The sequence below is a fragment of the Triturus cristatus genome, chromosome 3_2 (genome assembly GCF_964204655.1).
Source record: "Triturus cristatus chromosome 3_2, aTriCri1.1, whole genome shotgun sequence".
In the NCBI taxonomy this organism is placed as follows: domain Eukaryota; kingdom Metazoa; phylum Chordata; class Amphibia; order Caudata; family Salamandridae; genus Triturus; species Triturus cristatus.
In genome coordinates this window covers 199675612-199698041 of record NC_140584.1, presented here as the reverse complement: position 1 = coordinate 199698041, position 22430 = coordinate 199675612, and the positions used below count along the sequence as shown (strand labels likewise).

Below are 22430 nucleotides of genomic sequence, written 5' to 3'. Positions count from 1 at the left end.
TGTTTTCGGTACCAACTTGGCCCCCTTCAGCATCACCCCAGACAGCAGCAGTGCCAAGATGCCTCTGGGCATTTGAGCGCTATACAAAACCAGAAATCAAATCAAACTCTGCCCAAATTACGGCAGTTCTAGTAGTCATTTTCCTCCCCTTCCACAAGTTTGACATCATCCCACCAGGAGTCTCCAGTATGCTCTAGGAGGATTGAAATACGGCACAACTTTCTGATGCTTAGGCTCCCTCTGCCAAAAAAGTTCACCTTAATAGAGATATCTAGAGAGACATTTACTTAATACAGGTCGTCAGCACTAGAAATTGCTGTGAAATAAGGACATCTTCTAACAGAAATTGCATGTAGCCTTGGTAGCATTTATTGTCGTAGGGTCAATTGTGAAAGTGATATGCTGTGGCACAATTGTTCCTGATACACACTTTTTGGACCACAGAACTTTACAAAAGGGGATGTATAACAACCCATGAAGATGGCCAACGGAACTTTGCTTTCACCCTGTAGGCAGAAAATGTAGTACCACAAAAAGTTTCATCAGGGGCTGCATCATTATGCTTGATTCTAGTGCATCACCGATATAATTTAGGAGATATTAGACCACATGTCCAGCCTGTAGGTTTTGTTAAATTAGGATTTACCCATAATTACAGGTTTTAAATATGCTACTGGAAGATTAGGCATCTCTTATGCATTCCTTTTGCACTGGTACTTAAGACATTGTGTTCCATCCTCATTTTACACCTAAATGAATGCGTGCTGTATAAGCAATTTCTCTGTACTTCTTTTGGGATGTTTGCTAGTGGTTTACTTAAAAATAAAGTTTTATTATAATTTTTTTTAAATAGTCATGTAAGAAACTGGATTATTATTTGGGGTGGTGTCTACCTACCTCAAGGAAGAATCACAACCCTAGTCAGGGAGAACCCTCAAAGTCACTAAATTAACCTGAGCTCAACCGCCTGGGAGCTATAGCACAGAGCAGATAGTCTTGGCTAAAGGAAATGTGCAAAGTATTTATGCAGTACCAAAACAGTAAGAAAGTGAAACTACCAATAAAAATCCCAAATCAGATTGGAAAAATACAAAAAAACAACAAGGTGAACCAGAGATAAAAGAAGTTTTAAGTAGAAGTAGTGCTAAAAAGTACAATGGTCACAGTAGACCGGGACCTAGCGTATCTTGAGACTGACCGTGATGGAGCATGGTTCGGATACACCTTCCAGGTTTCTCCTGGTCAGAGGTTTTACTTTCTGACCTAGTCTTTTAAGTCCCAATCCAACAGAGGAGTACACTCTCAAAGCCCCCAGAACCTCAGCGGAAGCACTTAGAGATTCACAGGGTGTCTGGTAGAGGCAAAAGGCTTCAGCCACACTATGGGGCTCAAAACGATGTTGGGCGGAAAGCCTCTGCCCGACAGTCAGAATCTTTGCAACTGCGTCGGAGCCCTTCTGACCGACTCAGTCAGTTTACAGTCTGACTTCCCGATTACTATTTTCACTGTCAGAACGTAAACCGGCCGGTAATTCCGACTCGGTTTCCACTGACTCGCGGAGTTACGATGTCGCTTTCCAATAGCCTTTCCGCTTCGGCCTCTCTGACATGGAAAGGCTGTCGGAAAGTGACTTTGGGGGCCCCTGGCAGAGCCCCTTAGCCCCGCGGCCTATGGTTGGTGGCCGAGGGGGAACCCAAGGTACCCTGCACTATGTGGCAGGCACCATGGGGTGCCGGCGAAAGGGTGCAGGGTTTTCCACACACTCCCCATTTCCCCATAGGAGCCTGTGTTACGGCCGGTTCCCAGGCGTAACACAAGCTCCCATAGGAAACAATGGAAATCCGATCGAACAGTGTTCGGTCGCATCATAATCCAGCGGTCGGAACCGCCGACCACAAGTCAGTCGGTCCCGAATCTGAGAGGGTGTCGGACGGAGGCTTTCTGCTCGACATCGTAATGAGCCCCTCTATGTAGACTCTGAGGACTGGGTGTGTGTGGGGGTGTACTATGGTAATCTTAGTGTCCTCCCACATCGAACACTAAAATCCAGTTTGAAGCTGCCACTGTACTCCCAATATTATCAGAGATAAACATATGGTAGGATGAAAAGACATTTCTACAGCAACCAGAAGAGGATACACAAGAATTGTCTTGGCATCCGTTTGCTTTCCTTTCAAATGTGCACCAAGGGTTAAATGTACAACCCAGAGACAGATGTCTGATAGGACAAAAGCATGATTCTGCAGCAACCAGAATTGCTTTCAAGTGTGCCCCAAGCATTATATGTAAACCCAGCACACCTGTCAAATAAGATTCGACACTCAAGCAGGATTTGACACTGTACAGTTAAAACTTATGCCCCCAACCCTGCATAGTCTGTGAGGTTCTGAGGAGTCATCACTGCCGATTCAGGTCAGCCTATTGTTTGATCCCTTTTCTCACCTAATCAAATGCTAATCACTGGCTGGGAGAGGTTGAAGAACAAATGTAAATTAGCCCCTCAGAAACTCAGACAGGGAAAAGGCAATTTTCTTATTGTTACTTTTCCTCATTATTTATTAAAAATCTATTTTAAATTATTAATTATTAAAATGGTTCAAATATTTTTCCAGCTAGTTCTATTCCTGAGATACAGTATTAGGGTTTTAATCTGTAGTCTGATTTTCTACATGGGACAGCTAAGCCTGCCACCATGAAAAATAGCTTCTGGGTGCTAGTCACTATATAGACATGTTAATATTTAATTTGTACATGTCCTACTTTTAAAATAACATACACCCTGCCTTGTGGGCTACACAGCCTACATATTGGTGACTAATTCGTTTTTGAAAGGAAAGTGTGCTAGGTCAATAGAATTTAGATCGACAGGCTGACTTGTAGTTTTTATACTGCTACAGACATGCTGCAATAGTAGGGATGAAACCAGGTTTGCACTGCCACTGTAGTGGATGGCACAATAGGTGCTGCTGTCCACCAGTTGCATTTAACTTCTAGGCATGGGTACACTTTGTATCATTTACTGGGGACGGATATGCAAGTTAAATATACCAATAAGGAAATGAAACTGTTGAGCGAGACATATGAAAATGTTAGAGTATTGCCAGGACACACTATGTTAGCAATAGACTGCCCATATAAAACGTAACGTATATATATATATGGCAAAATGCTGATCTGATTGCCGACAGTAATAATATAACATTTTATGACATTTTTCTTTGTATAAGTTCATTATTTATGGTTTCATTTATTTGTAATCCATTTACCACCCGTTCTGCACCGTTGGTAATTGTTGGTGCAAATTCCTCATGTAGGCACTGTTTCCTCACAATTTATAATAGCTGCTGTTCTTTTTAGCATGCAAGCTTACTGCGCAGTAAAACTGCATGCGAAAAAAGCTACAAATGGAAAACTTGTAATCGGACAGTGCGAAATGAAGGCATAAATCAATTAGGTAAATTTGCTCCTTCTGGCCTAGATGTGCAGGCCCAAAGTTCTTCTACTTAAAACAAAAACCAGGGACCAGGGGGTTCTTAAAGTCCACCAGATACATATGTGTGGAGGCAGATTACAAGAGGATAAATAAAATATAATTACAAACACAGCCAAGGTTGTGTACCTGGGAGACTCTGTGCACCAAGGACAAGTCAGGATAAAGTATGGTCAAGCACGGTCTTCATAATTTTAAAAATAATTTACTTTACAAGAGCCTAAAATAACTATTGATTCTAGCTCAAATGGATCAAAAGTTACAAAAAATATGGCGACTCCGGTAAGTGGGTCACCAGAATGCTTTTTGGAAAGTTTCATCTTCAAGTTGTTTATTGGTCTATTTGGGGTTCAATTCTTTACTAATAAGGTGAACTGTTTTCCACAGACACTGTTACGAGGTGTAAAAATGACAAAACGATGAAGTAATACCATCACAAAATTTGGTGCTTTATGCCGCATAGTTTGGAGTTTCTTGCCGCAGAAATTGTTCAACCCTACAGCTTAATTTTGTGCTCCTCTGCTGCATAATTCCATTGGCCCTGCCTTCCATGAAAGGTACTGGAGCAGGCAAGAATATAAGGGCTCAAAAGGGGGATCCATGAGTCTAGTAAGCACAATGTTAAAGGTCCACACTTTGGTGCTAGTGGAACCCCAGGAGGAACGACTGTCTTGAGGCCTTCTATGAATGCCTTAATTACAGGAATGCAGAAGAGGTAAAGATGGTTCCTGTTAAATGAAGTCATATTGATGTGTAAACTAGGCCTGACCTCTAGAGGTGGAGCAGGTAGCTGATGTCTTAGAAAGGAGGTCCTAGATGGTCTATCCTGTTGGCAATGTAGTAGTGGACAAATTGTTTCCATTTTGCAACACAGCATGCACATGTGGCAGTCTGCGGTACACCTGCAGGATGTCCATGCATTCCTTATGTGTGAGGCCCAAATAACCAAACTCCAAGACCTCAGGTGTCAGATCGCTAGACGGAGTTGCTTGGGCTCTGGGTGCCTGAACTGGCATTGGTTCTTGGTGAGAAGGTCCGGCCTGTTAGGAAGCCTTTCGCTGAGGCTGCTCAACATATCCAGAAGGGCTGCCTAGCCCAGGTGGCAGTCACCTGGATGAGGGTCTGCAACGTGTATCGCATGTTCCCCACCACCAATGGAAGGCGTGGTAGAGACGGAAAATTATAGGCAAATATCCCTGACCTATTAATCCATAGAGCACTTCTGATGGACTGAGGGTGTGGGTAACGGGAGGCAAGATTGAGCATTTTGTGTTCTCAGGCTGGTGAACAGGTCGACTTCAGAAGTGCCCCCGTGATTGAAATACTGGTGTAGGTCATGATGGTGGAGTTCCCAATTGTGGATTTCTTGATGTGTCTTGCTTAAGAGGTCCGCTAGGTCGTTTCACCCGCAGAAGTTACTTTGCCATTAGGTGAATGTGATAAGTGGCCCAATGCCAAATTGTTTAAGCTAGCAAGGAAAGGGACAGCGAGTGCCCACCTGCTTCTTAAGGTAGTGCATGACAATCATTTTGTCCATCTTGACCAGGACTACTATACCTCAAATAAGCAGTAGAAAGACTTTGATGGTGAGGTGGAGAGCCACAGTCCATACAATTGACGTGGCGGATCGGTTGATGTGCAGTGCACACATCCTATACTGTGTTGTGATTGAGATAAGCTCCCCGCCCAGCTTGAGAGGCGTCCATGGTAATGGTGACTTAATGAACAGGGTCTAAGAAAGGCCTACCCCACAACAGGTTGTTGCTGTCTTACCACTGCAGAGAGCGATAGACACTGATCGTTACCAACACTGGATCTTCAGTGTGACCTGCAGCTTGTGACCATTGTGCTAACAAGCAGTGCAACAACAGACGCATATACAGCCAGGCGCATTACAGTTCTTAATGTGAGGTGACATGGCTTAAAAAACAGGTGCAAGCTGACTCAATGCTACATCTCTTTGAGGGTTTGGCAGACTTTGCAGGTGACAGAAAGGGTTGGATCTGGAGGGGTTGGAGATGAGACTTGGCTGCTTTTATGGTAAACCACAAACTGTGAAGAAGTGAAATGGTTACCCATGTATGCTGTAGGTACTAATGGCTGCTTTCACTCTTGATCAACCAATCGCTGAGATAGAGGAAAATGTGTATGACAGGCAAGAAACTATAAACAGGATACTCCACAAAGTCTGTGGAAGAAATCAAACAACCAAAAGGATACAAAACACATTCAGCGCTGCAACAGGGCCTATAAAATCATCCAGCAAGAATCCAAAGTTTAACCACTATTCCTAGTGGATCTCCAAAGCCAAATCCCCTGACAAAAGATTTTTTGTAAAAGCCTCTCCGAATTTCACTACCAAGTGTACACCACCGAAATTGTGGATTCTGAAGTCTTTTGGCAACACCATCACAAATGAAGTTGTCTCTAAAAAGAGGACATGGACACAGTGTCCCAGAAGCAAGACAACCAACAGTTAGTCCAATCAGATCAGGATTAACAAAAGAAATGGCACAAGAAGACACCAGTCTCACAAAAATGAAGAGTCCCAATTCAAGAACAAGTCAAGGCAAGTAGATGAGCTGGCTCTGGGCAGACCCTTTTTGTCACACACGTCTTAAGATCTCCCAAAAGCTGTATCCTGAGGGAGAACCATCCTCAAGAACTGTCTCACTTTAGGGACCTTCCATGTTCTCCTTATGAACACTCACATCAAACCGCTCATCCAGAGGTGGAATATCGACCCCACATAGTCAGCAAGCTACCAACCAACCTCCATGACCCATTATTAGGAAGACTGATTGCAGGAGCTGTTCGGATCTCTGGCTTCATTGAAAAGAGCTTCCACTAAAGCATAAGCACTAAACCATCGGGATGATCTGAAACGCACTGTATTAAAAAATGGAGTGGGTGCACTACTTCTGCAGGACTCGTCTGCCACCAATGACAGCGTGCGCTACCAGGGTCTTACACATAAGGCTAGAGGAACTATGCATCTTAAGAAACATCCAAAATGATCTCCTTCTACCTGTTCAGATCTAGTATACTCTTTCTCCTCGTTTAATTCAGCTCCTTTCAGCACAGACTATGTCAAACCCTCAAGGCACTTTAGTCTCGCCACTCCTCTTCAAAGTCCATTTCAGTGCCCTAGCAGAGTTCAGTAAGTCCTTCAAAATAACTTGCTACAACTATAAGACAATATGCAGACCATCATAAAATTGGAAAAGAGGCACCTAGAAGTAATGGAACATTACTACTGCCTCTGAGGCATTGATCAACGGATGCTGTGTGACAACCTCAAAGTTGACTCTTCCAAAACTTAGACTCTAGACTGCAGAGAATGGAAAAACTACCACTTATAATTCTCTGGTACCAGATTTTGTCCCATCAACAAAAACTGTTTAAACATAAAATTTGGAAGCAATCAGGAACTCCACAGTTTCCCTTGGCTTGTAAGTGAACCAAGTCTTAAGAAATGCTTTCTACATCATGCACACTCTTGGACCTTTCTACTCTCGATCAGGTTTCCAAAACATGCTACAGGCCAATGTCACCCTTATGTTTCATCAACACTATGCAAACATACTCAATGCAGAGGTCCTGTTCTTCCTGGCATGTCAACTTCTACATCTTCACCAACAGGAAGCCCTCACATCAGCATTCAAAGTATGGAGAGACATACATAATGCAGGAAGGAAAGTGTAGCCATACCTCCTCTTTCTGAGTGGCAGTTATAGGTGTGGCCAATAAAAAAGGACTTTGGCTGACCGCGATCAATCTGTGAGGTGGATTTCGCTGGAAAAGATTGAACCTGTGAGCGCACAGAAACTAAGTGCATGTCTGTTCTCCAAGTGATTGAGGTTTCCCTCATGCGGGTCAAGTACAGAAGAAGCCATTTCTACTCCAGTTAGCATGGCATTCTCATCATGAGTGTGTTCCACGCCGCTTCAAATCCTCTGAACCACCAACATTTTTTAACACTCTCCCTCTCACCATCTGCTCTGTGCCCACTGTTATCAGCCTTGCTGAAAAATCACCTACTTTCTAGCACCTTCCTAGGCAAGTTTCCTGTAGTATGATGTCATTATTTAATTTACATTTTGTACCCACTGAGGAATATGCATCTCATTTTTTTATTTATCATCAGTGGACCATTGGTGATGTGCTTCGGAGAACATGCCATACAAGCAAATATAATGAAATAAATGAACCTTTGATTCTGAGGCATGCTGCACTGAAAGTAAGAGGTCAATCAATCAATATAATCTTTATTCAATCTTCCAAAAGCAGATCATAAAAGATAAACAGATAAAAACAGGCAGCAAATATACAGTAAAATGTACAAAAAAATGATAAAATAGCCACAATAAAATGGATTAAAAGGCATCCACTTAAAGGGGTTAAAAGTGCATGGGAAGGCTGATCTGGAAGCCGTAAAAAAGCGGAGATGGCCGAAAGATAACCTTTGATAGTGCCAAGAGCAGAGCCCTGCTGGGCCAAGGAAAGAAGGAACAGAAGGACTTTGGAAGAAGGGGCAGAAAGGGGATCCACAGTCTTAGCTGTGCACCATGCCACAAACTTGTTCCATCTGCAGGCGTATACTTTTTTAGTGGAGGGACGCCTGGCTGCCAGAATGACAACACAGACTTCGGGAGGAAGATCAAAAGCTGTCAACTGTCGCCGCACAATCTCCACGCATGGAGGTGGAGGCTGGACAGGTTCGGGTGGAGGACCGTCCCCTGCTGCTGTGACAGAAGATCCTCCCGAAGAGGAAGTCGGATCGGGGGATCGATCGCCATGCTGAGTAGCTCCGGATACCAGTATCTTCGTGCCCAATCCGGAGCCACAAGGAAGACTTGGGCCCGGTTGCACCAAATCTTCTTCAGCACTCTGGGCAGAAGTGGTGGTATAGGCGGAAAGGCGTACAACAGACCGCAACTCCACTCGCGACGAAAAGCATCGCCGAGCGAGTGCCACCTTGGAAATTCCAACACGCAGAACTAATGACATTGCGCGTTCTCTTCGGTGACAAATAGATCTAACCAAGGCTCTACCTACTGCTGAAAGAGACATTGCGCCACGTCCGAGTTCAGACGCCATTCGTGATCCATCATGCACCCGGCGACTGAGTTTGTCCACCCTGGCGTTCAGAGAACCTGCCAGGTATTGAACCACCAAGGTAATGCCTTGATGTTCCAGCCATGTCCAGCGGCTCAGAGCCTCCTGACATAGGGTCCAGGACCCCACCCCGCCCTGTTTGTTGCAATACCACATGGCGGTAGTGTTGTCCGTGAACACCTGCACCACACTTCCCCGGACAGAGGGAAGGAATGCCTTCAGTGTAAGACTGATCGCCCGAAGCTCCAAAAGGTTGATATGAAGCCGGGACTCTGCCGGAGACCAGAGGCTCCTGATCTCCGCCTCTCCCTAGTGGCCTCCCCATCCCAGGAGGGACGCGTCCGTCACCACTGTGTGCTCCGGTTGGGGATGGGAGAGGGATCTGCCATTGACCCAATCGCGATTTGTGAGCCACCACTGCAATTGTTGTGCAGGGCCCTCCGAAATCTGGACATAATCCGACAGGTTGCCCTGATGCTGCGCCCACTGGAACTTCAGGTCCCACTGGAACTTCAGGTCCCACTGCAGAGCCCGCATATGCCATCTGACATGTTGAACCAGCAGGATGCAGGAGGCCATCAGGCCCAGGAGCCGGAGGGTCATCCTGACTGAAACCCGGGACAGAGGCTGAAAGATCGGAATCATAGCCTGAATATCCCGGACTCGCTGCTTGGGAGGATAAACCCAAAACAGCGTTGAATCCAGAACCGCTCGGATGAAGGGGAGCTTCTGAGAGGGACTCAGGTGCGACTTTGGCACGTTGATGGAGAACCCCAGCAAATGCAGGAGGTCGGCCGTAGTCTGAAGGTGGTTGACGACTGCCTGGGGCAAGCCCGCCTTCAACAACCAGTCGTCGAGGTATGGGAAGACTGACAACCCCGACCTGTGCAGGTGAGCTGCGACCACCGCCATCACCTTCGTGAACACCCGAGGGGCGCTGGTAAGGCCGAAGGGGAGCACGGCAAACTGAAAATGCTCCAGGCCTACCGTGAACCGCAGGGAACGCCGGTGGGCCGGCAGGACCGGGATGTGAAAATTTGCGTCCTGCAAGTCCAAAGCTACCATCCAGTCTCCAGGGTCGAGGGCAGCCAGGACCTGAGCCAGAGTCAGCATTCTGAACTTCTCCTTCCGGAGGAAGCGATTGCCGTTCCGGAGGTCCAGATGGGGCGCAGGCCCCCTTTGTCCTTCTTGGGGACCAGAAAGTAGTGGGAATAACAACCACTCCCTATTTCCGGCCCAGGAACGCACTTGATGGTCCCCTTGGCCAAGAGGGCTGCAACTTCCTGCTGGAGAGTTGCCAAGTGTTCCTCCGACTGAAAGGGAAGAGAGTAACCTTTGCGGATGATCTGCAACACCCACTTGTCCGATGTGACACCGTGTAAGTGGGGGAGGTGATGGCAAATCCTGCCACCCACTGGCGTGGGGTGCTTCACAAAGCTTGGATTAGGAAGGTTTGGAGGTAGAAGCAGCGGGCGGAGGTGGACTGCCCGCCACGCTGATTCTCAGAGTCGCCCCTGCGGAAGCCGCATCCGTGCTGAGGCTGGTTCTACACAGGCTTGCTGAAGGAACGTGCCTGGGAGCCCCTGCCTTGGCCACGAAAGGAACGAAACCCAGGAGTGGCTGGGCTCTTCGTGGAAAGACCCAAGGCCTTAGCTGTGGCCCACGAGTCCTTAAAGCGCTCTAGTGCACTGTCGGCCTTATCGCCAAACAGGCGAGTGCCATCAAAGGGCATGTCCATGAGCGAGCTCTGGACGTCAGGCGAGAACCCAGTGGATCGCAACCAGGCATGGCGACGCAGCGCCACAGTCGGAGAAATCGCCGTGCCCAACGAGTCAGCGGTGTCCAAACCACACCGAATGGCGAACTTAGCCGCATCCTTACCCTCAGCAACCGCCTGGGAAAGCACAGCATGGACCTCATCAGTACACTGAGGTAACACCTGAGCAACCATATCCCACACTGCGTGGGAAAAGCGGCCCAACAAGCAGGCGGTGTTCACCGACCGCAGCCCCAAGCTGGCCGACGAGAACAACCGCTTACCAAACTGTTCCAGCTTCTTAAAGTCCTTATCCGGCGGAGCCGTGGGAAAGGCACTCTGCGACGTCGAGGCTTGAATGACCAGACTTTCAGGCGTGGGATGAGTGGTCAGAAACGCGGGGTCACCAGGCGCCAGACGGTGACGTCTAGCGACATTCTTATCCACAGGGGCCCCCGTGGCCGGCCGCGACCAAGTGCCCAACAGGACATCGGTGAGGGCGTCGTTCAAGGGAAGCAGTGGCTCTGACGAAGTAGACGCTGTCTGGAGCACCTCAGTGAGGAGGTTAGTTTTGAGGGTCACCGTAGGAAGATCGAGGTTGAGGACCTCAGCAGCCCGACGGAGCACCATCGTGTAGGAAGCGCCCTCCTCCATTGTAGGTGGAGGGGAGGCAAACTCCGGGTCAGAAGAGACATCGAGGTCGCCGGCGTCCTCCTGATCGTCCACCCAGTCCTGCTCGGAGTCACACTGACAGGCAAGAGGGTCCTCAGACCCCTCCCAGTCATCCTTCACCTCTGTTGCAGGATGAACCGGCCGCGGCGGTAGAGCCGGAGCAGGGACAAACGGCGTTGGAAACTGCGCCGTGAATGGCGCCGGCCGGGGTCGGGCCAACACCGTCTCCCAATGCGGATCCCAGGCAGGAACTAAATGGTCCTGGAACTGGGGCAAGGGCGGAACGAACGGCACCCACTGCGGCACCAGAGGCGGCGCTGGGGCCAAAGCCGGCAGCACCGGACCTCGTGGTGCTGGAGCCAAGGGCGTAGGATACTGTGGCGCCGAAGCCGGGTCCGTCAGTGGCGCCAACGGCCCAACAGGATCTGGACACGGGACTGCGGGGCCCGAAGGCGGCCGGCGGGAGCCCGAGGCCTAAAAAGGCGGTCCATGGTGGCAAGAAATTATTGCACCTGTTTGGGAGTCGCCGACGGACCCGGGTAAGGCGGGTAGGCCGCAAGACTCCCAGGCTCCAAAGGAGCCGCAGGGGCGGAGCGCCTGTCACCCACGTCCGCATCCGAGGACCGGCGGGGGGACGTTGGAGAGCGAACAAGCTTCTTCGACTTCTTTTTATGTCGTCGCTTACCGGAATCCGAGGGCGAAGACTTGGAGGACGACTGTGGCCCCGCGAGCAGTCCCGGGAACGGTCCCTTGACCTGGAGCGGCGTTGGGACGAGTGCTGGGCCTCAAGAAGTTTCCAGCACTGCTCCCTCAAGGCCTTCGGGGCCATGGCCCGACAGTCCCGGCAGGACCGGGAGTCGTGGTCGGTCTCCAGGCAGTAGAGGTAAACATCGTGGGGGTCCGCCACCGACATATTGCGACGGCAGGCCCCACAAGACTTAAATCCAGGCATTCCTACATGCACCAGGAGAAAAAAGAGGAGACAAAAGTCTCAAAAGAGTTTTCAAATAGTGACTAAGGTACGTGCTCAATCCGGATCTGCTCTTGCTGGCGCGGAAAACGTCATCGCGCATGGGTGGTGCCTAAGTAGTCTCCGTGACGTCATCTCGGTGCTTACGACGCCAGCGACGGACGTGGAGCCGCATGACGCCACCTACTGACGCGCAGGGGTACTGCTAGCAAAACTATCTGGATCCAGTCTGAGGCCTGGGGTTATTCTAAGGTAAGAAATCTATCACTAACGTGTCTCTTTCAGATAGCCTTTTATACACAACTCCAACTGCGAGAGTTCGCATTAACACTCTGCACTTGAACTCATTTGTGATCAGCCGTAGCACCTTAATGGGGTGTCCCCCCTCCTATCTCTGCACTGGCTATAGAGCCATTGGCTTAATTCATACAAGAGTTGCATTTGCATCGTAGATTGCCGCTTGGCAGTACGTTGCTAATATTCACACTGCACGCCGACAATGTCATACTGTACATACAAGAACGAGAGGTCAACCTGGCACCTACTGATTTGGGGGATACTCTGGGTTACAAATTAATTGGTTAAAACCAGAGGTGTTCCCTTTGACTGATGCCTGTGCGGAGCCAACATTGAAACATTCTTTATGATGGCGCCCTGATAGGGTATGATACCTTGGGGACTGAGTCAGTTGGGATTTTGATGATTTGATCCACAGTAATTATAGAACTGCCCTCAACAAAATTAAAGCGAGCATTGAGAGGTGAATTCAACTTCCTTTGTCCCATCCTTGGGAGGATCTCCTTAACAAAGATGGTGATAGCTCTTATACCTGTTCACAGATATCCCTGTATATCTCCAGCATTACTTTGCCCAGCAATTTTATCAGACTCTCTCCTGATTGATATGGCGTGGGGGACAACCCTGGATAAGTTGGGAAGTGATGATGCAGCCTATGCAGAATGGCGCTCTTGGGTGCAGGCTCCCTACCTGAAATATTGGACACTAACTAAGTACATGCATAAGCACTTTAACACTGAGCAAGAACTAGCACGACCACACTCTTTGCTGGGCCGTATAGGCACACCACCTTTAGTGACAAGGCAGGGCATAGATGTGCATGCCTTGATGAGCCAGGCATGGTGTGAGCTATCCCGGAAACTGCATCATAATATTCCCTAGTCTTTGGTGCTGTTGGTGGCTGATAATCCCCTACTACCTCCTACCGGCGAGAAGGTGTTTAGAAGGCTACTGTGGCAGGCAGATATATACATCACTAGGGCCCTATTCGAAAACAATGCTTTTATCTCATATAATGGTTTCTGTGCCTGCTGTGAGTGTTAGCCTAATGCTATTTCAGGCTCTAATTGGCGACCAGGACTAGCCTCTCCATGTACCCTGCTCCATTGCCCAACATGCAGCTCCTTATGACATACATAAGAAAGGATGAAACAGGACCCTCATTATCATAACTATACTCTACATTCCTGGCTAGTACGCTGGACAAGCTCAGATGGCTCTACAAGGAGATACTTCAAACTTACCCCCCTTGTACCACCGCCTTGCCCCCATTGTACTTGTACTAACCAAAAGGTGTGTGGCTGTGAGGTGGATGCAGAGGAGGGTGCTGTCTTTGAGGGGGAGGTTACGAGATGATGCTTACAGTCAGGACATGTCGGAACAATATGCTGAGACAGCCCATCCCACTGCTCGACTTAGGGACATATGGGCACTTTCTGTCTTTATCTGCAGCACAACACTGGATCACCATCACCCTCCCTGCACACCTCTGGACTTGCCATGCAGACCCACTGCTACTGTGAAAAGCCCCTCAACATGTGTAATGTTTCTCTTTGTCTTTTATTGATGTTCTGTGATGTTTGCATCATGGATATCATTCTGGAGATCAAATTGTATGTACTGTGCTGTAAATTCAATAAACAAAGTTAAAAACAAAAGATGCACTATGACTAAATGAGTAAAGAGGGGTGCAATTTTTCCCCGACGTTCACTTTGCTGACCCAACCTACAGTAGAACTTAATAATCTGGACATTTTATATAAAAGTACCAAAGAAAAGATTTTACTTTGCAGAATATGGCAACATACTGTAAGTGTACTGCCACCTTTTCAGTTTTCCCAAACGTACAAAGCCCAAGGATAAGCAAGATACAGCAATGATGCCACTGAGTGACACCACTTTCACAGGTTACCTTGTGAACATTTAAAGCCCCAAGAGTAGAGATAGATTTTCAGCCCCTACAAAGCTGCTGTTAGTGCAGCCTTGCACGGAAGCATAAAAGCAGTCTAGGTGGGGAGGATCTCCTTCATAAGAAGCGGATGACCGAGAAGTGTGCTTCAAAGTTTTCAAAAACAATAAGAGGCTCACGTAGTATTAAGAGGCCTCAGTTGTGGGGTTATTGAAAATAATATACAAAAACAAAAGACTTGGGCATGATACCAAATTGATTTTGCAATCCCGCTGCTGAACAAAATCATCTGGCCAAACATGCATAATTTCTACAATATTCTCTTAACACAAAAGGGTTTGGTCCTCAATCAGTAAGGCCAGGCCTTAAATACTCAACAATAAGAGAAATCTCTTGGGAGCCACAGTGATAACACATAAAATTGCACACTTATTTGGCCGGAACAAATGCTGTTGACGCGTTTCGAACCCGGACGCGTTTCTTTGAGGGTTCTCCTCAGGACACAGAACATTTAATGAGCTCCATCTCTTAAATTCAATCTATGTGATTCTCTGAAAAAAACATATCTGAACGCCTATGGGTTGCCACAACTGGCATCAATTTTGTAAATTGCCCAATCTCAAAAGAGATGTAATTAAAAAATATTTTTTGGGGCGTGGGCCAAGTAGGGTCACTATTTGGCCACCACCTCTGCTAATACCTAGCAACATTTTCCAGTGACAGAGAAGTCAGGGGAATTATGACACTATTGAGGTTTGAAACTGTAGAGAACCAGAGCCAAAAACTTTTTTTAAATTGTATTGGTATTATGTTGTACATGTATTATGTCATGTGATTTGTATATTATTTTCAGTGTTATTTGTGGGATTCGTGTGTATATTGAATAATTCAAGAAACTATTATATGCATCAAATTAAAAAAAAAAAACCTTCAAAGAAACATTATTCCAAGAACAAAAATTGAAAACAATTTAAAAATAAAGAATTCAGTTTGAGGATCATAGCAATTGATTTGTGTGATCTTGTGAATGAATGATTGAATAAGAATCAGTATTGGCATTTCTCTTGTTGTTGATCATTTCTACAACAAAGCAGCATATACTGTACCGTTCATTCCTGCAAAACTTCGATTGAATCCATTTTTAAGAATTGTGGTCAGGTGGGCTTGAGCTGTTCCATGAAAAAGTAGCCTCTCGTTATTTTGGCTACCATTCTTATCATCGATGCTCAATTTCTTGATCATGTAATTTTTCCACAGGAAAACATTCTGGATTCTTTCCATCTACAAAAAAACATTTACTTAGTCTCTTTTCCCAGGACACGAACATGAACTGAAGCAATGACTTCTAGCAGCAAAATAAATGTGAAAAACATTACTTTACTTCACACATTGCAGAAAATGTATTTAATAGAATGTAGGCCTATTACCTTTTGAATCCTACTGTGTGAAAGTTATCTCTTGCCATTGCTCTCACGAGCCCATTGATTTGGCAATTCTAGGAAGAAACTGTATGACCTTGTTAACACAAAAAAAGCCTTAGGTGTGAGTGCATGCAAATCAATAACCGTTACCAATAATTTCTGCACTACAGAATCAAGTCCCGTTTGCAATACAGTTTCAACAACATGTAGAAACATACTGCATGACATTTTCTAATCAAATACTCAAAATCTATCTACCAATATGCTAACTCTCCCAGCTGCATAGTTTTCGCACAGAATCTAGCCAACCAAATTCAATTCCATTCAATTCTTACCGTAACAAGTTACAGGTCTTTCATTTGTTTCAATTCTTTGCCCCTGCTAACAGATTCTAAAATTACATTCTTTTTTTTTTTTTTTTTTTTTTTTTTTGAAACCGTTTATTGCAATCTCAAATATATACAGGCACGGGCCTACAACCTTCCGGCCGGCCGCTAAAATGACAGGAATAAATGACATATATACAATAAGGCACTTGGCGTTACAGAGACGCTAAAGCAGGAGGTATCAGCCACGTGTGCCACATGACTCTGAGCCCACAATACGGTTTCGTTTTATACAACACAACAACATAAAACCACACCCGCAAGGCAACCCGAGAGCGAAAATGACAACATACGCTCCTCAAATGGGGGGACCCCAACCATACACTAAAATCGAAGGAGGGGAAGGGGAATAGGTCTGGGACTGGGAAAACTCTGTGCCCGGGATTGAGGGAGGGGGTCATCTAGGGGGACGGAGCTGGTGAAGCGGGAGGCAACAATGGCGGCTCGCAAATACCCCCGCGGTAGGCGTTCCAGGGGCCCCACACCTTCAGCCACGCCCCAGGCTTACCCCGCGCCACATACACCACCTTCTCCCGGAACATACACCAATCCATGTGTTCTTTCCAGGCCGACACTGCCGGGGGCCTCTGGGATCCCCACAGTTGAGCGATGTCACGTTTAGCAATCATATAACCCAGCGTCACCCATCGCGTCTGCGGAACCGAGTAGTCGGTCGGTTCCCACACATTCAGCAGGCATCTCCTCGCTTCAGGCACCAGCACGACATGCGTAACCGCTCGCAGGACCTCATGCACACCACGCCAGAATCGCTCCACCCTCGGACATTTCCACAGAATATGTAAAAAGGTCGCCAATGCACCGCACCCACGCTTACACAGTCCATCCTCGGCATAGCCCATACGCAGAAGCCCCGGCCCCGTCACGTACACCCGGTGAAGTATCTTAAGCTGGACGAAGCGAAGGCGAGCCGGGATGGCCACCTCCTTCGGGGAGGCCACCGCGGAAATCCAGTCCCCGTCGTCCAGCTCCAACCCATCGGCAACCCAAGCCTCGCGGAGCCCAGTCAGTAAGCCCGAGCGGTCATTAATCAACTTCTTGTAGATGAGGGAGATCGTGCTGTCCGGAACGTGGCCGTCTAGCACTCTATCCTCCAGTGGGGAGGACTCCGGAATGGCGGCCACGTCTGGAAAGACAGAGCCCAGTGCGTGACGGACCTGCAGGTATCGAAAGTATTCACTGCCCTGCAGCTGAAACTCCGCCTGTATAAAATTACATTCTTGACCGTCCTACCTCATCCACTTGAAAACGTGTCTTGCACATCATTGTCTGTAGTTCATAATTCAAACAGGACTATTCAACTTCTGTGGGCTCAGCTTTTTGTTGGTTAGCAAATTAAATATAAAATGTAATCCTACTGCTGGATATGTTAAGCCTAAACACCCACGCCTACTGTTGGCCCCAAGCTTGGCACTTGCACATGGAACCACCCAGAAAGTAGGACTCTTGCAGATATCTTCGATGCAGAACTTTTTGAGGTGTGTGGGTTAAGGGGCAAAGATAATAAGGCAAACAACTTTAGATAGGTATGGAAGAGCCAGTGATCGAGGCAGCAAGATGGTCGTACTTAAGTGAGGTTCCGCTGGCCAAGGTTAGGATCTCAAAGATCAGTAGCTGGAGTTCACATTGGGCAAAAAGAAAGGTACACAAGATGACAGAATAATATCCCAAGAAGTGTACCGTCAGATAAGGGGACCCTGGCAGCTTCAAAACCCTAATAAAATCAGGCACTGCGATCTAGCTGAGAGTCGCTCTATTGGATGTATACGTGAGTTGTAGCCTTGCTCCATTCTGGTTGTCAGAGACCACCTGGGTGATGATTGAGGACCGCCATGGGGGCATGAACCCCATGCACTGGGGTGCGCAGCCACCACCTCAGCTAAGGAGGTGAGGCTCAATCAATCAATCAGGGGTTGGTAAAGCGCGCTGATTGATTGATTGAGGCTAATGTATAATTCAACCAGTCTTCTGAAACTGGCTAGAGCCCAGAGGTGCACCACATGGCGTGGCCCCGCTGGACCACGAGCATGGAGTGGACGGTGCAGAGGATGCAGCTGACCTGTAATTAAAGAACACGCCACTCCATAGCGAGCGTCATAAGCAGCAATTGGCAGCCCGCATTCACAAGCAAGACGCTCCACAGTTGCAATGTAATCATTTTGGATGGTGGGGCTGGTGAAGAGGGCCCAAGTAGTTCCTTCTCATAGTCAAAAGCTACATAAGAAGCATACAACACCTGGGGGAAGGAGCGTGAACATAGGATACAATTCAGAAACACTTGTAAGAAGTAATCTATGCACCAATTTACAACAGCACACACAGTCGGTGTAGAGAATCGGTGCCATCACCCTCGATGCAAGCACAGCAGTGTTGTACAGGCTGATTTGTTCGCAGGACAAGTTGCGCTGAACAAAACTGCCACAGTGGAGCATGTGACACTAGGTGCCCTGTTGATACAGAGGTTATTGGCAGACTCTACTAACCTGCTGTGATACATGCCAAATCCACTACTCACTGGGCTGACAATCACAGAGCAAACATAGAACATTAGCCAGCCCAGGGCTACACAGTGTATGGTTTCAAGAACACAAGGCATTTATAGGAGGGGATCTCTGCTTCCCCTTTCCATCCAAAAGTGGACAAAATGGGCAAACAGTATGGAAAGAACGGAAGGAAGGATAATGTTCGAGATGAGACGCACGGGTAATCAAGCCACATCCAGAGAGCCAATTGTGAATAAAACAGCCAAAACACAACCTGTGTGGATAAGGAACTAGATCTTCAACTCCTCTTGCTTGAAATTACACTGCCTAGAAAAATTGCCTCCAAGATTGACAACCTTACAAACTGACTGGGCACCATGAAACAACGGGTAGATAACCATGATGACCCCCTCCGGTAGTTGGGAAAGCACATGCCTCACACACACAGAGAACACCAGATGGAGAAAGTTTTGGAAGTTATCATAGCTAAGAATGAAGACCCTGAAGGAAGATCTCACATCAATTAACTGTGTATCATGGGAATGCCTGAATCAGGGAACATGGGGGAGAATGGAAGAGTATGCTGAAAAAAGATTTCATAAGCATTTTCATGAGAAGCTCCCTTCACCCCTCTGTACTGTACTCAATTAAAAATGACACAAATCACTGGGGCCTTACCTAGGGACACCTGCCCGCCCAATCAATGTGCAACTCTTCAATTTTCACAACTGAAAAACAACACTGCAACCCCTACAACAGTAATAACAATTAATTTTATTCTAATGTCATAGTTGTCATGCAAGTGGCAGACAAGAATTTCTATCAGTAAAGTGGGATCCAATATAGCCTTTTACACCCCCACCAATGTCCAAATCCTGATGAATAGCAAACTGCATGTATTCCTGAACCCAATGCAAACCAAGAAATTTCTGAAGCAAAACCTACAGTGAAATAAATTAAATGAAAAGAAGATTTAAAAACCACTCTAATACCCAAAGGTGTCTAGGCGCTAACCAAAAAGAAAAATACGAGACTTCTCAATGCAAGCTAGCAAGTATAGATCATGTTTTTAGTGCCTTTCTAAAGGCCAACAGATCAGCGTTTCTTTTAAGGTTAAGGGGCAAGGAGTTCCACAGTCTGGCAGTGCAGGCTACAAAGCTCTGCCACCCCAAGAAGATCTTTTAAATCGGGAACTCACTAGATTATACCCGGAGGTAGATCAAAGAGGCCTAACTGGAATATAAAGCAGGAATTTTTGTTGAAGATATTCAGGGCCTATATTGTGCAAAGACTTGAAGGCAATACATAATGCCATGAAATCGATGCACTTCCTAATTAGAAGCGATGAAGTTAGACTAGGGTGTCAACACAGATTTGTGCTTAGGGATACCCAGCAGCAGCCGGGCCACCGCATTCTGACGAGTCTGTAGATTATTAAGAAATCTCTTCTGGATGTTCTTAAAAGTGTTACAATGATCTAGTTTTGATACAATGAAAGAAAACACCCCAACTTTGTGCAGTTCTGATGGAATGAAGAGAAGAACTTTCCTAAGCAATTTAAACGTACAGAAATGAGGCAGAGTTAATGTGATTGATCTGGCCCTCGAAGGACAGTTTGCTATCAAAACAGACTCCAAGGTGTCTAACCTTTGTGACTGGGATAGGGAGGTTCCCAAGTTCCTGATGCCACCAATTAAGAGACCAAAAGAAAGAATTCATTCCAAATAGCAGGACCTCTGCATGAGATGTGGCAGCACAGAGGAAAAAAATGACCCCACAAGCGACAACTATTAAAACTTGACTTGGATGGAGGGAAACATAGTCATTATACAATTGATCTGGCTTGTGTTTCTAGGGGATGACTGGTTGCTCACCTAAAAGCAGAACCGCAGAATCACAGATGAACACCCAACACACTTAGAGGACTGCATCATTATATTTTCCACTCCACTGACTGGTGTAAATGTCAGCACACAGTCAGACTGAGTAACACAATTGAGTCTGCAGTTTCCCATACTTACAAGTAAGGTTCAAAGGGGCACACCCTGGACATCATCTTGTCCTTTCAATGCATGAAATAGGTAGAAAAAGCTGTTGCAGAATGGATCTTTTGGTCCCTCTTATACATTGTTGCACCCTATATAGTAAAACCGATCGAAAGGGCTGGCCTCAATTGAGATACCTAATGTATATATGGCATAAACTGGACACTCCAATAAGCACCAACCTAGGCTACTAACTCGCTACGTGAGACACCCCTCCACTGAGTGTTCCCTTTCCTTAAAAATTGATCAGCAAATACCCTTTGCTGTGGTAAATAGGATATGGGCATAGGCTAGAAACTTCAATTTGCAGCAACGTTGCTGGTTTCATCTGTTATGTAAATAGTGACCTGAGTTCATGTTTTACATGGGTGGTGGGTGGGAAGGGCTGATATCTCTGGCAAGTTTGGGAGGCCAGGGAGGGAGGGTCAAACAGAGTGTGGTTCATATCCTCAGATTGAATATGCTACCAGTATGCATCTGTTCTTGGCATGTGGGGCTGCTGACATTCATATCTGTGCATAGATCGCCGCCTAGTGTTGGGTCCGGATGTTTGCACGTTGTTGTCCTGGAAGAGTCCTCGAAGTATCCTGAGATAGGTGACTCCTCCCCTGGACCACAGTGCGCATGGGCATCCTCTCCATCTTCAGATTGTTTTTCACCATTGTGGCAGTGATGGAGTAGATACAGAAAGGGATGACCATGCTATACAGTAATTCTGAGAGCTGCAGCTGCTACAGGCGCCGGGGAGGAGGGTGGGCGATATGAATGTCAGCAGCCCTACATGCCAAGAACAGATGCATACTGGTAAGTAGCATATTCAGTTCGAGGCATGTGGGCTGCTGAATTCATATCTGTGCATAGAAAACATAGCAGTACCTCCTATTAGCAGCGGCCACCAGTGCCAGCTGCAGCGGTCTGAAAAAGAGTTTTGAGAACAGCCTGTCCTACAGCTGCCTGCTGTTTGGAGTGTACATCTACACAATAGTGTTTGGTAAATTTATGTATAGTGGACCATGTGGCTGCTCTACATATATCCTGTAAAGGAATGTTTCCCAGGAAAGCCATGGATGCCCCTAACTTACGTGTTGAGTGGGCTCGTGGGGGAATCGTTAATGTGCGTTTAGCCTTTTGATAGCAGATTTGAATACATTTAACGATCCATCTGGCTATACCTGCTTTGGAGATGGTGTTGCCTTTGTGTTGTGGAGAAAAGGCAACGAAAAGTTGTTTTGTCTTCCTAAAGTCTTTAGTTCTGTCTATATAGTACATGAGGGCTCTTTTGACATCTAGTGTATGGAGCATTCTTTCAGCGACATTTTGTGTATTCTGAAAGAAAACAGGCAGTTCAATAGTTTGATTCATGTGGAACTGCGATATTACTTTAGGCATGAATTTGGGGTTGGTGCGTAGTACGACCCTGTTTGCGTGAACCTGTATGAATGGCTCTTGAATGGTTAGTGCCTGGAGTTCACTAACTCTTCTTAACGAAGTGATTGCCACTAGGAAAGCTACTTTCCAGGTGAGGAATTGAATCTCACATGAGTGGAGAGGTTCGAAGGGTGGACCCATCAGTCGGGTGAGGACCAAGTTGAGGTTCCACACCGGTGCTGGTGGGTGTCTTGGGGGAATCACTCGTTTAAGTCCCTCCAAGAAAGCTTTGATGGCAGGCACTCGGAATAAAGAGAGGTGCTGCCTGTTTTGGAGATAGGCTGCTATTGCGGTCAAATGGATACGTATTGAGGTATATGCCAGATTGCATCGGTATAGGTGTAAGAGGTAACAGATTATGTTTTGAATGGATGCGTCTAGCGGGTTAATGTCATTGTTGTTGCAATAAATGACAAACCTTTTCCATTTAGCTGCAT

General features: G+C 46.7%; 1 protein-coding gene across 1 annotated transcript in view; it reads right to left on the bottom strand.

Moving 5' to 3' along the window:
- The window catches only part of PARP14 (poly(ADP-ribose) polymerase family member 14), a 924447-nt gene that overhangs the window by 14569 nt on the left and 887448 nt on the right, over positions 1–22430 (bottom strand). Inside the window, exon 17 of the mRNA XM_085647500.1 lies at positions 15319–15493. Coding sequence (XP_085503626.1) covers positions 15319–15493 — 175 coding nt within the window. The remainder of the gene's footprint in view (positions 1–15318; positions 15494–22430) is intronic.